The 16750-nt window shown below is 43.6% G+C and overlaps 1 protein-coding gene across 2 annotated transcripts in view; it reads left to right on the forward strand.

Annotated features, from left to right (window-relative positions):
• Positions 1-2625: 2625 nt before the first annotated feature.
• The window catches only part of ZNRF2 (zinc and ring finger 2), a 53247-nt gene continuing 39122 nt past the window's right edge, over positions 2626-16750 (forward strand). For both annotated transcript variants that reach the window (XM_033164895.1, XM_033164894.1), the window contains exon 1: positions 2626-3340. In XM_033164895.1, the coding sequence (XP_033020786.1) occupies positions 2902-3340 (439 nt within the window). In that variant the 5' untranslated portion in view covers positions 2626-2901. The remainder of the gene's footprint in view (positions 3341-16750) is intronic.

Genomic DNA, 16750 nt, shown 5'->3' on the forward strand with positions numbered 1-16750 from the left:
CAGGGATAGATGCTAGATTGGTTTCTGGGATTTCAGTACACTGAAAAGTCTTTCAGTTTCTCTTAAATTAATTCTCTTAAATTAACACCACCCCCCCCCCCCCATTGCAAGTAAGGCCAGTTTGCTAATGCTGCACAATTTTTGCTGCATGCTGTGTGCAGTGTGCTTGCTCTTTTACAGCCACCAGCAGACCTGGTGAGGCTGTTGAGATGTGACCACGCCAAGTGAGTTTAGGGAGACATGGCCAAGTTGTTATGGTTTCCTACTCATCCTCTTCCCTTGCAAAGACATTGTGGTCACTTAAGCATTACAGTTGCACAGATACTTAGCACCCATCAAAACTGAGAAGCATCTTAGCTCAGAATTGCTTATATGTTGGGAGAAAAGTTGTGTGGCCTTCAACCGTTCAAAAGTTGTGTGGCTATCTCTCCAGCCTCCTCCTTTGCAAAGAAAGAGTGAACACTTGAAGTTTTATTAATACTTAATAACTAACCCATTACTGGTGCGTCTTAGCTTGGTTCAGACGGGGTCCCTGTTGTCACAATTTCCAGTGTAGTTTGATGCCACAACCATACATTACTCAGAGGAAAGAACCTCTGAATTCCCTGGGGATCACTCCCAGGTACAGTCGTACCTTGGTTGTCCAACGCCTTGGTACTCGGACGTTTTGGCTCCCGAACACCACAAACCCGGAAGTGAGCTTGCGAATGTTTTTCGGAAGCCAAACGTACGACGCAGCTTCTGATTGAGTGCAGGAAGCTCCTGCAGCCAATCAGAAGCTGCACCTTACATTTTTGAACCGTTCCGGGAGTCGAATGGACAACCAAGTTCAACAACCAAGGTTTGACTGTATGTCATGATTAGGAATTAGGAGCGTCAGAAATAAATGGCACGAGCATACGTAGAGTGCACTTGTCTGACCAAATATGTTTGACGATTCCTGAACATCCATTGCTGGCCAAAAATGAAATACGTGACCCAGGATGCCTTTGAGGAAGCGGATGGGGATCATGAGCTTGGTAGTGCTATTGTAGAATGACCCGATAGACATAGACCTGATATTCTGATCCAGCAGGGCTCTTCTTATGTTTCTGTGTTCTGAAACGTAATTAGGGTTTCCAGAGTGAGACTCCAAGCAGGCTTGAACTGCAGCCCTCTTCACTTTAAGAAATGCAGCAGCAGCGTGTACCTATCACACCCGGCAACGGTTTGTCACATGCTCAGCCCACCCTTCACCCAACAGCTCAAACCTGTTCAGTGGTTTTGGCGAAGTTACAGCAAACCAGCCCAAGGTCACCCTGCGGGGCCAACCCAAGCTCTGCAATGTAACCACAACCCCTCCCCTCCCTCATACCAGTAAATACTTAATTACCAGTACGTAAACCTGCTGTTTAAGAGTTGTCGCCTTCTCCCCTACCCCACCCCACTTGCTCTACCTTTAACAGTTGCCTGAAAGGCAGATACTTTGGCTGTGAGCCCTGGAAGATCTGCTCCCTGCCTTGCAGGCTTTCCCCCCCACCTGGCCTGGGAAGGCAGGGCCCTGACTGACTCCAGCCACAAAAAACAGAAGGCTGCTGAACAGACTCTTGGCCTGTCCTTATGGCTGCTATTGATATTGATCTTTTGTAACTTTATTTCAGCTCTTATTATAAATTATGTGGAAATTGTTCAGTTTGGGCTGTGCACTTTTTGATGTTTCCTTTATTGCTTGCAACTACTTCTGGTTATGTTTGTATTTATGTGATCCCCCCCCCCCCCTGCAAGTCTCCTTGAGCATGGGCTGAATTACGGAAAGACGGCATACAAATAAAATGATGTATGTATGTATGTATGCCAGGGTTGCCAACTTTAATCAAATATTGTGGGACGGACGGACAGGTAAGCCCTGCATAACTGATCACAAGGAACACACTCACAATTAGAATAGCAATGCCCATCCACTTGGTGGGGCAGCCCCCTCAAATTGGGAGCGGGGAGCAAAGGTATTTCGGCCCCTAGGAATTGGCTCCTACCTAGATATGCTAAGCATCTCCCCCCCCCCATTTTATTTTGAGTTACTGTGTGGTTTTTGTTTCTATTTCGATTATGTGTTTTGTGTGTTTGTGTTGAGATGTTATCCTGTGAAGCAGCGGGTGTAGGGCGGTATAATAATGATGATGATGATGATGATGATGATGAATTCGAGCACACCTCTGTGGCGGGAAAAGGCACGTCGAGAAAGGGACGTCCTCCTCAACTCCGACAGGCCAACCAGCGGTCTAGGCCGCCCTCGCGGCCCCTCAGAAGCGGGCGGCGCCTGTCACCTCCCGGCGCTGAACGGACAACGGAGACAGGAGGCGGAGCGGGAGGCGGCGGCGGCCCTCGAGCCTCCCCTCCCCCCCCCCCCGCTTCCCATGATGGCGGCGCGGCGGCGGCGGCCGGGCAAGCGAGCGAGGGAGGCGCGGCTGCGCAGAGGTGCCGCCCCCCTCGCCTCACACTTGAGCGAGCGCGCGAGCGGCCTCTGAGGCGGGCGACGGGCTACTGCTGCCGCCGCCGCCGCCGCCGCCGCTTTCCTCACACGACGACCACCACCGCGGCGACGACGATGGCCGGAGCGGCGGGGCCGAGCGCTTGGGCAGCGGCTGCGTTCCCTCGCGGAGCGGCACTTGCTTTCCCGTCCTCCTCTCCCTCGCCCGTCGTCGTTCTTCTGAGGGACTCGCCGCGGCGGAGGCACCGCCGCCTCAGCGCCGGGCCCGCCCGCTGAAAGCCGCGGCTCTTCTCCCTCAGCTGCCGGGTCCGGGGAAAGGAGCGAGGGCGGCGCGCTTTCGCCACCCCGCCCCGCCGGCGGCGGGACCCGCACAGGGAAGCAGCCGAGCCTGAGAGGAACCACAGCCAGACGGCGGCGACGAGCAAAGGCGGGCGATGGGCGCCAAGCAGAGCGGCCCGGCCGCCCCCAATGGCCGGACCCGGGCTTACTCCGGAGGGGACTTGCCTTCCAGTAGCGGCGGCGGTGCGAACGGGCGGCCGGCAGGCGGCGCGGCGAGGTACACGCACCTGGCCCCGGGAGGGCAGCACCACGCGGGGCCCAGCGGAGCGGCGGCGCCGGCGCCCCGGAGCAGGTCTCTGGGCGGGCCGGGCGCGTCCGGAGCTCGCGCGGCTCATTCTGCCTTCAATATCCCCAACAGCAGCGGCCTCTACGGCTCGCAGGACTCGGTCAGCAGCACCCCCGAGGAAGGGGGCAGGGAACGGGCCGCGGCCGGAGGAGGAGGCGGCGGTGCTGGAGGAGGACATGGCAGCGGCGGCGGGCCCCGGCTCGTCATCGGCTCACTGCCCGCCCACCTGTCGCCTCACCTGTTCGGAGGTAAAGAGAACGCGGAGGAATGACACACGTGTGGATGGGTGGATGCGTGAAAGAGAGGAGCGCGGAGAGCGAAGGGGAGCCGCGGCGGCGGGCGGGGGTCAGTAGAGCGCGAGGCTCTGAAGGAGATCAGGGTCGCGGGTTTGAACCCCACGCCGGGCACAAAGATGCTTGCATTGCAAAGGGGGTTGGGCTGGATGACCCCCGAGGTCCCTTCCGACTCCTATGGTTCTTACAAAATGAGAGCTGTCAGGATCGTAGAGTTGGAATTGACCGTGAGGATCAACTAGTTCAGTGCAGGAATATGCAGCTGTCCCTTACCGGGATCGAACCCGCAACCATGGATGTAGCCAGGATTTTTGTTGGGGGGCGGGCAAACCTTTGTTAGGAGTGCCAGAACTTCAGTTACTCAAGGATTTTTTCTTGATTTGGGGGAGCAGCTGCCCCCCCCCCCATGCTTGCAACCTTGGCATTCTCAGCACCATGCTCTAACCAACTGAGCTAGTGCTTAGTTTAGACCAGTGCTTCCCAACCTTATTTTGGCCATGCCCCACCTAAGCATCTCTAAAATCCTGATGCCAACCCCCCCATATAATTCTTATTATTCAAAAAGTGAACTCCTATTCATGTGGAGGAAGCCTAAAAGGCCATTCACTGTTAAATAACTCATCTTTGAATTTCCCCCCTTAAAAATCAAATTGCCCCCCTGTGGGGCGTGTGCCCCATGTTGAGAACCACGGATCTAGAGCGACATTTCTCACCCACCATGCCCAAATGTCCTTGTTTTTTTGCGGGGGGGGGGCTGCTAGTTTGGTGACTAGTAGTTAGGGCTTCCTCTGACTTTGTGCTTGCTGTTTTGACTGTACATCTTCTCTCTAAACCCCACTGGTGGTAGAGCCACCCTACCCACATGTGTGTTGTAGTGGATAGAGTGCTGAACCATGGACACCCAAGTTGAAATCCTTGCTCGGCCATGAAGCTCACTGGGTGACCTTGGGCTAGCCACTGACTCACCACCTGACCTACCACGCAGGGTTGTTGTGAGGAGGAAATGGAGAGAGGGAAGAACCACCTTGAGCTCTTGGGAGGAAAGGTGGGATATAAAGGTCTTCCTGGTGTTTAGTTGGAATCTCCATTCTTCTAACGTGAATCCTTGGTTAGATTCTGCCTCCTAAGCAAAAGAAAACAAGCTTACTCCCATCTTCCATGTGACAGCCCTTTAGATACTGGAAGGTGGTCTCCTCTGTCTCCTCTCTATCATGTAAATGTATACAGAGGAGTTGTAAGTCCACTTGACAAGCAGTAGCAAGGTTTCTATTGTGGGGTATAAGGTTGCTGCTGGTTCCATATATGGTTAGGAATAAAACCCACAGAAGTCGGTAGGGTTTGCTTCCTGTTAAGTTTGGCCAGGTTTGCAGACTTAACCGCTCTATGCATGTCTGCTCTGAAGTTTCACTGAGTTGAGAGAGACTCACCCCCCAAGTAGGTGTGTCAAGGATTGCAGTTTAAGACTGTACTGTAATCCTACACATGCATAGTGAGAAGCAACGTCCATGGAATTTATTTCTCAGCAGATGTGTGGAGGGTTGTTTGTGTTCTCACCTAATGGCAGTGTGCTTTGCATGGATTTTGCTTGCTAACATCGCCTGAAGAATACTGCAAAGTTTTTCACTGTTTCATTGACTGATTTTCTCCTTTTTGTGCTTCACATATAACAGTGTTACAAGGGTGGCAGGTGGGCAGGGGTTGTATTTCACAGATTTTTGCTGCTTCCTGCTTCTTTGGAAGTAGCTACTGTACTGAGAAGTGTTCTCTTAAATTCAGCAGATTAGGGAAATTCTTCTGCTCTCTGACCAGTGTGTTCTTCTGCTTTGCTGGTTTGGATTTTAAAATGCCCTTGAAACAGGAACTAAAAACTAACTTTCAGCACTATACAATATCGCAAGTATTTATTTGGCCTGCAACTTCAATAGCTGTTAGTAGTTCTATACATTTCCCTACCAACCATTTATATAATTAGGACTTAATTGGATAATGTATTTGCACATCCATGCAGTGTATTTAAATCTGACCAAAGTCTCTATTTAGATGCTGATTCAAGAATAGAAGCAGCTTGTTTCTAATTTTAGGTTAATGAATTCGGAGGGTGTTTACAATTTTTTATTTAAAAAGGAACTGCAGCAGATTTGAAAGAAAGTTTCTGTCCATAGGCAAAAACATGCAGATGGGGTAAGAGCAGTTCTAGTAACAAAAGTTGTACAGTACACAGATCTAATTATGTAGTGTAAAATTGAAGATAGTGAAGGATAAAAACTAATTGTGCCATTTTACAACAAAATCGTATGTGCATATATGCATGGAATGAAATCCAAGTATTCAACAGGAATTCAGCTTAAAAAGAATATTGGATTTTAAAATCTACAAGGCAGCTTGTTTTAATTAATATGACATTTATAAGAATAGGGCATATTTTGGTTCCAAACTCATGCAGAAATACTACATTTTGTTGCAGCCCTATCTTTATAACAGTTCACCTTGCCTGGGGATGGGTAACATGTTGGACAAGTGGATCTCTATTTGGTTGTCTCCCTTGCTTTTAATGGTGCTTACCTGTGTGAGGTCTCTAAAACCATGATTGTGTTGAGGAGTCTGTGAGAAGCCTGTATGATAGCAGTCTTGTGTAGGATTGCATAGGAGAAGCAGCAAGGTGCTTGTTTCATCTTGTGAGCAAATGGGATGATGTAAAATTCGTGAGACATCCTTTTCAAAACTGTGGGGCTCCTAGGATAAATAATGGTAGGTGCAACTGGCTAGTTCAGTGTTGCAGCTATGTTTCCCCTCTCATAAAACTTCAGAATGTAATTCTGTACATGTATATGCAGAAGTGTCATTTAATTCAATAGGACTTACTCTCAGGTAAGGGGTATAGGACTGCAGACTGAGGGTTGCTTATTTTAATGTAGTATATCATGTGCTTTCCCTGTAAGCATAAAATAAATGATCAAAATGTAAGATTTTCAACCAGCAGCTTTTATGCTTAGCTATAATATAACTTTTCCTGTAGTTTTCTGGTGAATTGAACTGCTTTAATGATGTGTAAATAACTGCTTCTTTAGGATATCTTGTTAATGGAGATATCCTTATTTTAAAGCTTTTGATAAGTGGAATAGGATTGTTCAAAAGTAGATCGGATGAAAAGCCTTTTCAACATCTGCTGACCACATACATGTGACATAGTTATTCAATAGATAGATTCTTATGTTGGCTGCCTGGCTGTATGAAGACAAGCAATTTAGAGTTCCACTTGCAACTGTGGTGGTACATGAAGGCTCCAATATGATACTTAGGAATAGAATTCAATGGATAAATCTCATTGAACTCAATGGGGCTTCTGAAGCAACATGTTTGGATCTTACTGTAAGCCTATGTTCGAAGGAGCAGTTTTATATAAACTGTTTTTTTTTAATAAAGTGATAAGTGTGTAACTCGTATTAGAGTGTTTCTGTCAGATTATTATTTTCTGCATTGAATAAAAGTTCTATAATTTTACTCAATGTGTGTGGAGCAGCTTTACCATGAAGGATTCCCCATTTCGAGGGATGAGTGTATGGATGTTTGTTTTTAAATTTGAGCTAGGAATGGAAGGGGCGGGGGGGGGGCACTGCTTCTGACTACTTAGCAGGGGTCAGCAAACTTTTTCAGCAGGGGGCCGATCCACTGTCCCTCAGACCTTGTGGGGGGCCGGATTATATTTTGAAAAAAAAAAAAAAGAACGAATTCCTATGCCCCACATATAACCCAGAGATGCATTTTAAATAAAAGCACACATTCTACTCGTGTGAAAACACCAGGCAGGCCCCACAAATAACCCAGAGATGCATTTTAAGTAAAAGGACACATTCTATTCATGTAAAAACACGCTGATCCGGGCCAGATTTAGAAGGTGATTGGGCCAGATCTGGCCCCAGGGCCTTAGTTTGCCTACCCATGGCTTAGAATCAGCAGTATCTTGTATCAAGGGAAGTTGTAGTGTTTTCCTACATATTCACAGGTACTGTGATTACTGTATGAGTATAATTGTACCACAAGTACTACAAGAATATGCTCAGGCTTTTTATGGATCGTCACATCTTGCAATTTAGATGTTACTGCACCCATGTGAGCACTCTGAAAAGCACTTCCTTTTTGTGGAAACAGTAGCATTTTAATGAATCTTGTGCCCTAGTACCAACATTTGTACAACAGCATAGCAGTGCCTGTCCCCAGGAAGGGAGTAAGAATGAAATAGGCATTTAAGCCTTCCTTAAAGAGAGCAAATAATTGAAGTTATGCAGGGCTTTTGGAAGAAATAGAATTGGAAAATTTTCTAACGCCCCAAAGAATGATCTAATTTAGCATGCTTATTTTCCACAGAAAAGTAAAGGACTGGAAAAAGTTTTCACTTCCACCACATCACAGAAAAAATGTATTCAGACAGGATAAAACTGCAAGTTTCCCCAAAAAATGTATTCAGACAGGATAAAACTGCAAGTTTCCCCAAAAAGTTTTAATTGAGCTCTTCTCATTCTAAAAAATAGTAGGGTTTTAACTTTTTATTCTAATTAAACAGTACCTTTTTAAACTTTTGTACCCTTGTGTAAAGAAGATGCGAAAGAATCCTAATGGGAATAATGCATTTTACACTTGTTCTGAATGGGAGTGTTAACTTATGTAATAATTTTCATCAGTTTGTAAAATAAAGCAGCACCTTATATCTCTTATTCTTTTGGTCCAATATGATAAAAACATTTTGTACTTTCAGTAAGTCAGAAGGCACAAGAGTGCTCTTTAAGTTAAGGTTCTGTTATCATAAGCCTCAAATTCTATTGCTCATAAAAAACGACATCTTGATGTAATAACTTGAAACTTGAAATATAGGGAATACCTGGTGAAGTGTACAAATGTGCCAAGGTTAAAACAGATCCAATAAAAATTTCCAGAGGTACTGTGCTGCAAACGGACAACTTACTGTTTACTCCAATTTTCAAACAGGCATATCATTTCTTTCCAATTTTGGTGAAAACTGCTGACATTCAGGGCACTGAGGGAAGCACACTTTCATTGGTTTGGTCAGGTTATTAAGCTTATCCTGCTCCATTAAACCTATGGCAGCAACAGCTGGCAAAGTTACAGTGCATGCTGAGATTAATTCTGAAGCGATTCCCCCCCCCCCACCAGACTTCAGTGTTTGCAAACGGAGTCGTCTAGTGGATGCTATGTGCAATGCCCATTCTTTTATTTGTGGAGTGTGGCAGTGTGGTGCAGTGGTTAGACTGTAGTACACAAGGTAGAGACTTCCTGGCTTGCTGGAGCTGCTGGACATGTTCATGATTATTTCCTGGGTTTTGGCATATAACTGGAGGGATGGTGACTGTGGCACTGTATCTCTCTGAGATACATGACATGCATTTATTTACCACTAGTGTAGAATGAAGGCAGAAAGGCAGGACAGAGTTTCAGGTCTCCAGGTTTGCTTTCCAGGTGGTGGGAGAAGGAAATGGAGGGATCATTTTCTTACACTGCCTTTCTGCAGTGTAAGGGCTCCCATTCCCACCCTATGTTTATGTTGATGTAGGACAAGAAAGTATGGATTGGGGGCCTCATGCTGCCTTTCTGAAGGCATAAATGCAGTAAGTGGGCCCTGCTCACTGTTTCCTTCCACTGTGGTGGGGAAAACATGTGGAGGTCTTACACTGGGGCCTTACACTGTCGAGCTCTGATGCTCCATAAGGTGATACAGGACAAGGACAGTGTGGAGCATCTTTGCTGGTCTCAGGCACTCGTACCTTCCCCCTTTGGATTTCGGCCAGAAAGACCAAGAAGTGGTGTGTGCATGGAGACTTAAAGTTGTAAGCAAGCAAGCACAGTTCTTGACATTGCCCATCATCATTGATTATTATGGAGGGAGTCTGTTAAAGCATTGGCCTTAGCTTCCAATTTACCAGCTTTTTGGGGCTTGGCCAATGTCAGATACACTTAACTCTGGGTTTAAACTGACATGTTTTTGAATGACATTAGGGCCTGTATCCTATGCTGTTCAGAAGAGTTTCACCTTTCTCTCGCCTTATCTGTACCCCTCTGTGTGCCCCCCGGGTTTTTGTAGGGGAGAAGTCTTGCTGAGCAAGCGGATGTCACAACATTGTACATTGGATTCTACCCTACATCTTTTGCTTTAATAATTGCTTTGGGTTTGTGCTACAGGGTACCAAACAGTTATGTGCTATTCAGCAGAGGACTGCAACTTTAGAAATTTCATTTTTTTAAAAATGGAAATGGCACCCGATAATTCAGACTTGAGTTTTTCTTATTTTTGTGTCATTCCCTACATTACCTTTGCACTTCAATGTAAATAAGCAGTGTTGTAATTTTAATCACAGGATTTTATTGTAATGCTTGTTTTTTACACATGAGCTTTCAGTAATTCATATGTTAATAAAATTTGTCTTGGTGGTGATTGAGTTGGAGGACTGCTTTTAACTCACTCAAGCCTGACTAGGTGGGGCTCCCAGCAGTTGCCTTGCGCACTATGAACATACTTCTGGTACATACTGTTTTTGCAAGCTGGAGTCTTAAATTAAGTGTTCTTTTTTTAAAAAAAAGGCGTAATGTGACTTGGACTTTCATTTGCATTGCAGCATTAAGTAAAAGGTTTGCTAATTAGACAGCTAACTTAAGTTGCTTATAGTGGTTGGTGCTGAATTAATTGTTTCTGCAGTTAATGTCGAGTTTGACTGCAGTCAATTTGTGGTTTACTTTCTGTAATTACTGTATAAGAAAAAGATTTAAAAACCAATATTTAAGCCTATATGCAATTGAAACTATGATATGAGTAGCTACTTCTGTCATGAGAGTTAATCTACAATTATTTTCATGATATTTATAGTTTTTTTTAAAAAAATACAAACCGTACAATTATTCTTTTAACTTTATTTTATTTCTGCCTCGGCATGTTCTAAGACTTTAGGAGGATAACTACAGCATTATTTTAAAATGTGACTATTTCAAGTCTCCAAATGATTTGAGTTTTAAGTTTATGAGAAGATATGGATGGAAGACCTGGAGGAATCAAGCAAGATAGTATTCAAATTATAGCAGTGATCCAAAGCATTGTGGGAAGTGTGGTGCTTCCCCCCCTCCTTTTTAAATTGAATTTAAAAAGGTAAAATAGACATGCTTAAACAAAGGGAGGAATTATTCTTGTTGACTTGGGGGAGAGTGTGATTTCTTCTTTACCTCCTCCCTCTTCCCCTAAAGGGCAGCATGGCAACAGTGGCTAGATGCCCACTCAGTCCTAAAACTTGCTGAACGACCCTGGATAATGCTGAATTAGTCCACTATCTTTCAGCTTAATATACCTTGCAGAGCTGTTGGATAAAATAGGGGGCAATATATATGATGCCCAGAGCTCCTTGGAGGAAAGGAAGGATACTGTATAAATTTAATAAGTTTTTTTAACAAAATGAGTTAATGTTTTTCTTTTATTAAAATAGAGTCTTGATTTCATACATTGAGAGTGCTACTGTAAAAAGAGCTCCAGATGGATTTTGTCATATTGACTATCCTGGCTCTCATTCTAAGTGGCTTTGGCAGACCATTATGTGTTAAAAGATCTGTTAAGGTAACACTTTTCTCCTTTCACCAAATTTCCTGTTTTTCTCTTCCCCCTTAAAAAATACCCATGGATGCTAAAACTGCTTATTTCAAAAACTAAAAATCCCAGGAGGTGGAGACAGAAGCACTCCTAAAATATTTTTAAATTTTATCTAATGGGATTTGAGTTAGTTGGCAGTGCAGATATTTTGAGAAGTTAGAAGTGAACTGCTTTCATCCCAATCAGCCTATCTATGAGTGTGGAAAAAGTCATGGAGAAGTTAGATTCTCCCCCAGTGGTTGCTATAAAGGTGGTTGGGTTCATGTATGTGTAGGTATTACCTTCTGTGTTGGCCTAGACTAGAGTCTAAATTAGAGAAGAGTTCTTACTGAGTGGCAGCTTTGGGGAAATGCAAAAACCTCATATTGTTCGCCTATAAGTATATCTAATACTGAGAAACTGTCTTATGCTTGCCCTTGAGCATAAAAAGCACATTTTCAGTTGTGGTGTCCTCTCTGTGTAATCTACCCTTCTCTGCCCTTGTATTAAGGCAAGCAATAACACTGAAATCACTTCTGTCCTTGCCAAAAACTCACTTATTTTTTCAAGCCTTTGCTGGCCATTTAATACCAGTTTGTTGTATAGTGGTACCTCTGGTTACGTACTTAATTTGTTCCAGAGGTCCGTTCTTAACCTGAAACTGTTCTTAACCTGAAGCACCACTTTAGCTAATGGGACCTCCCGCTGCCGCTGCGCCGCCAGAGCACGATTTCTGTTCTTATCCTGAAGCAAAGTTCTTAACCAAAGCGTTATTTCTGGGTTAGCGGAGTATGTAACCTGAAGCGTATGTAACCCGAGGTACCACTGTATTCGTTAATGTCATTTCTGCCCTGGCCAATTGGTTGTTTTTTTGGTATTGTGGTTTTTTAAACTGTTCACTGCCTTGTGATTTCAAATGAAAGGTGGTATATAGAATACACGAGCACAAACCTATAGAGCAAGATGAGCACACAAAACCCCAGAGTCGTCCGCGACTGGACCTAACGGTCAGGGGTACCTTTACCTTTACCTTTTCTATCCTTTTGGAAAGCCATGCCAATGGAGAGGGGAAGGGGGAGACCTTGTCATAAGCAGCTAGTTTATCTCAGAATTTCCTGCCTGCTTTTCACCTCACGCATCTTGCAGATTAAGTGTTTGAATGAAAGTCATCCTAGTGGGCTGTGGCTGGACTGGCTATCTTGTGTCTTCTCTCTGCCTGACCATTACCTTGATGGGCCCCCATTTGCAAAACATGAAATATCCTTCAACAAATAAGAACTTTCCATGTGCCTACTCAAGTCTTAAGTTTGGAAATAAGTTATGTGAGGAAGAGGTTTTGTGCGCCTCCTTGCGAGTTTTCACACCAGTGTACTGGCCCATGTACGGTAGCAGACACTAATTCTCAGATAGCCGTTCAAGAAAAATCCTGCAATCTTCTTTTAAAGTTGAAATGTTCCAGGATATTGTTATTTAAATAGATAAGCAGATGTGTTAGGAATTCAAATAGATAAAGACTATGTATGGTAGAAAGGAAAGACAGAACCTTACTTTTTAACTATGTAAGAATGTTATTTTGGAAATTGAACTGACTGTTTAAAGGCACAATTACATAAATCCTAATAAGTGAATTTAAATTTTGTGAATATTTTATGCTTTAAAAAACATTGTTTATAGGGTGGAGTGGGACTGGAAACATGAAGGCCATGATGTTTAAGTTTAAAACCTTTGTTCATTTTTGACATCTGGAATTCTTGCTAAATTCTTTTAAAAATTAGGTTTTTTTCTATTTAATGTTACTCCTTAAGACATGGTTGAAGACCCAAGCTAAATTCCTTTCAATTCCTTTTTTTCCTCACTTGACATAAATTAGAATAATTCCCACGAAATTGTAGTTCATGGAAGAGCATTTATCTTAATTTATGTCCAAAGTGCTTCATGTTTTGCCTGTCGCTGGTTTCAGCATATGTTCAATATGCTGTGCAGTTCTGAGTCACTATTTTTACAATACAGTACTGTACTTTAAATTTATTTTTTTCCTTCTATGGAAGCTTCTGTTGGAGACAATTAATTGAGTTGCTTTGGGGGAACTGTACTCCCAAACCATCAAATAGTAGATTATTGTCTTTGCACAAGAAAATCTGTTTCTAGTAAAAAAATGATGTAATGAAAATATTAATATGGGCCTGCTTAGGTTTCTATGGACTCCTAGAACCTGTAAGACCTCACACTGGTTTGTCAGAAGCTTTCCTTAAATTAGTAAACGTTTGGGCCAGTGTTTTTCAACCACTGTTCCGCGGCACACTAGTGTGCCGCGAGATGTTGCCTGGTGTGCCGTGGGAAAAATTGTGTTTATTTGATTCCTATTCAAGAATTACACACAGAGTTAAATTTTTTAACATTTTCGAATGGTGGTGTGCCTCGTGATTTTTTTCATAAAACAAGTGTGCCCTTGCCCAAAAAAGGTTGAAAAACACTGGTTTGGGCCATTTACTTAAGCACATACTGTGCAAAGAAGTTTGAGAAAAGCTAAAGTAAACCTGATTTGTAACCTAAATTGAAACACTGCTGCTGAAACCAGTATTTCTGGAAAAGACAGGAAATGTACTGGAAAATACTCTGGGGTGTGGGAGCTTTGATCCTGAGTTCCTCTTGTGTCAGATAGAAACTATTGCACCATATTTGAATGCTTCATCTCTCCTGTCATCTTAGAAATGGACTTGTTTAGGAGTGGTTCTCTTCTTTCTTCCATATGCAGCCCGGATACCTATTAAGTCTTGAATAAATAGGCTTTGGAGGGGTAGGAGCTGAACTTAAGGCCTTATGTACATCTTGTTTTATAGGGTCCTCAAAACAGTAGTTATTATGATTATAACTGTCATTAACATCAGTCATTCTGAAGTTTCCATCAATTTCTCTAAGCTTTAAGATGCTTTTGCAGGGACCACTTTTATCCTTCACTGAGTTGGTAAACCCTTGTGTTTTAATATTGATCCTTCTGGGCTTTTGTTCTCACACGGTAAAGAAGTATCAATTAAAAGCACTGTTCTCATACAACTGTCTGTCCTGGTGTGCACTCTTCTTAGACTAGTAAGAAAGAAGGATAGGTGTAGTTTACGAGCCAGGAACTAATGTACCCATCTTTCTTTGTCCGCTGCCGTGGCTGATAGACTGCCAATGCCCATTTTGTGTTTCTGCCTCTTTCATATCTACTTTCTCCATACCTACTGATCCCCATGCTGGCAAAGGGCAATAAGGCAGACTATCCTACTGGTTTGTAGCAAAACTCCATGGATGTTGGAGGCAGGGTGAGAGAGTTGGCTTTGGTCTCTTACTAGCAGCAATGTTGCTTGCTGTCACTCTGTAGTAAGAAGGAAAAGTGTCTAATTTCAGAACCCAACATTTTTGCTATGTCCTAGCAGAAGGAAGCCCTGCACACAGATCATCCTCTCCCATTCTGGTGTCTACCTTCATCAGGAACTGTAGTAAATCTCATAAATAGTGTGTTATAGTGCTATATTTCAAACTGTTTGAATTCCTCCATGTGGATAAGGCAGAACATCATGTGCCTACTTTCTGGTAACAACCTCTTTAACTGGTTCTTCACAGTACAGTAGGTCCACAACCTATGCTTCTTTTTCTTACCTAATCACAGCTTAGATGAATCACAAATAAATAAATAAATAAATAAATAGAAAAGGGGAGGGAGACCTTAGCTTATCAGGCTCTGGAGGCTCTCGCAAGATATTGCGGGGCCATCTGAAGGGTTTTCATTCACGGAAACAGCTTTTTAAGCCATGTGCCTTGCCTACGGGGCTCTCAAGTGGTTGTACAAGGCCCTTGTGGGGCTGTCCAAGACGTTGTGAGATCTCAAATTGCTGGGGCGGTTCCTGGGTTCATTCTGACTTTGCATGATTTTGCCTTTGTGGACTCCCGGACATAACCCCAGTGCTCTCCAGATGTTGTTGGACTGAAGCTCCTGTCAGCTCCATCCAGCATGGTCCAGTGGTTAAGGATGATGGGAGATACATAGTCCAACAACATCTGGGGTCCCCCACGATGGGGTGGTTGGTCTGCAGGTTCAACTTGCAAGTCTTCTAAGCACCCTTGCCAGCTATATTATGAGGAAATCACTGTGGGCACTTCCTGGCTGTATGTTTATGCATGGAATATGGCAGAGGATAAGGATTGTGGAACACATTCTGCATCTTGGGTTACCAGAGACCTAATGGTAGTGAAACAAACTGGATGACAAGTAGAGTGCAGAACGTAGAAGATGTGCTGCAAAACTGACTGAACATGAGTGAGAACACATAGCCGTGCCTACTGCATAACAGTGAAGATGGTGAAGAACACCCACTTTTCTGCCTGCTTTGCATCCTCAGGCAGCCATCCGGTGGATTTTTTTTTTTTGTACGTGGTCTGCTTACTTCTGATCCAGGCAGTGGAATTCTAGATTCTGTGGGATCCTGCTGTTATTTGTTTGCAAGACAATTTGAGGACTGCCCTTGAGGCTGACCCAGAAGCTGCAGTTATTGCAAAATGTGATGGCTCGACTGCTCACTGGAGCGGAATATCACCATCATATTACGCTACTGCTGAAAGAATTGCACTGGCTGTCATTTAGCTACCAGGCTATTCAAGGTGGCAGCATTGGTGTACAAAGTCCTGTGCAGCCTGGTACCAGAATACAGTACCTAAAAAATTATTTCATCCCCTACATACCCAACCTATCACTGTGTTCTGCAGGAGAGGGCATCCTTCAGATATCATCCTTATCAAGAGGTCCATTCTGCACAATGTCTGGATCAGGCTTTTAGTGTGGGAACACCTACCTTCCCATTGCATTTCAGACAGGTGTCCTCTCTGTTGTCTCTTTGGTGCCTGCTAAATACATTCCTCTTTCAAGAAAGCTTAAAAAACACCCCAGTTGGCATCTCTCTTGGATTTGAATTGATTTTATGTATGTGCTACTTCTAGTTTAATTTGTTTTGAATATGTTATACTGCCCTGCAAATTGCTGCTGAATGCCTTATGGGAAATGAGTAAAAAAATGAAATGATAATAAGGATTTGGCTCTGTGACATTGTCAATGTGGTTTCTGATTAGTTCCCTTTATGCCTGGATAATGTGTAAAATGATCCATTATAAAAAAAACTTTAAAAAACAAAAACCAAACACAACAAAATAAGAATGTGACATATGCAAGAGAGTAAAGAATTAAGATGTGTGCTCTGATACAAGGGTTTGTCAGCATTAAGAGAAGAACTACTTATTAACATCTGCTGAAGGGCAGTACCACAGAAGTATTGAAGTAATTGCTTCTGCTAATGACTAAAATGAAAAGGAGAATAAATTTCTTCCTTTAGGATGTTTCATATTGGTGGAGAGTTAAATATTTTTCCTACTGTGAACAAGAGCAGACACGATTTCTTTGCAGCCTTCAATCCACCCTTCCCTCCAGTGCCACAAAGCATTTCCTTCCTCTACCATTTGCTTTGGTTGTGTCACTCAAGATACTGAACACCCAAGATTTGTGTTAGGGCTTCTGTGCTATCTATTTCATGGCAACCACAATACCAGCTAGATTATTAAAAGTTCTGATTACCGATATCATTAGCCTTTTCTTTTGAATTGTGCACCTGGTGCTGTGTTCTCATCACATCGAAACAAAGGGAGGTGTATAACAGAACTGCCTTATTTCAAGAGAATGCCGTGAAACATCGTGAGTCCAGTTCCAGTCAGCA

This window comes from Lacerta agilis, chromosome 12, assembly GCF_009819535.1.
Source record: "Lacerta agilis isolate rLacAgi1 chromosome 12, rLacAgi1.pri, whole genome shotgun sequence".
Classification (NCBI taxonomy): Eukaryota; Metazoa; Chordata; class Lepidosauria; order Squamata; family Lacertidae; genus Lacerta; species Lacerta agilis.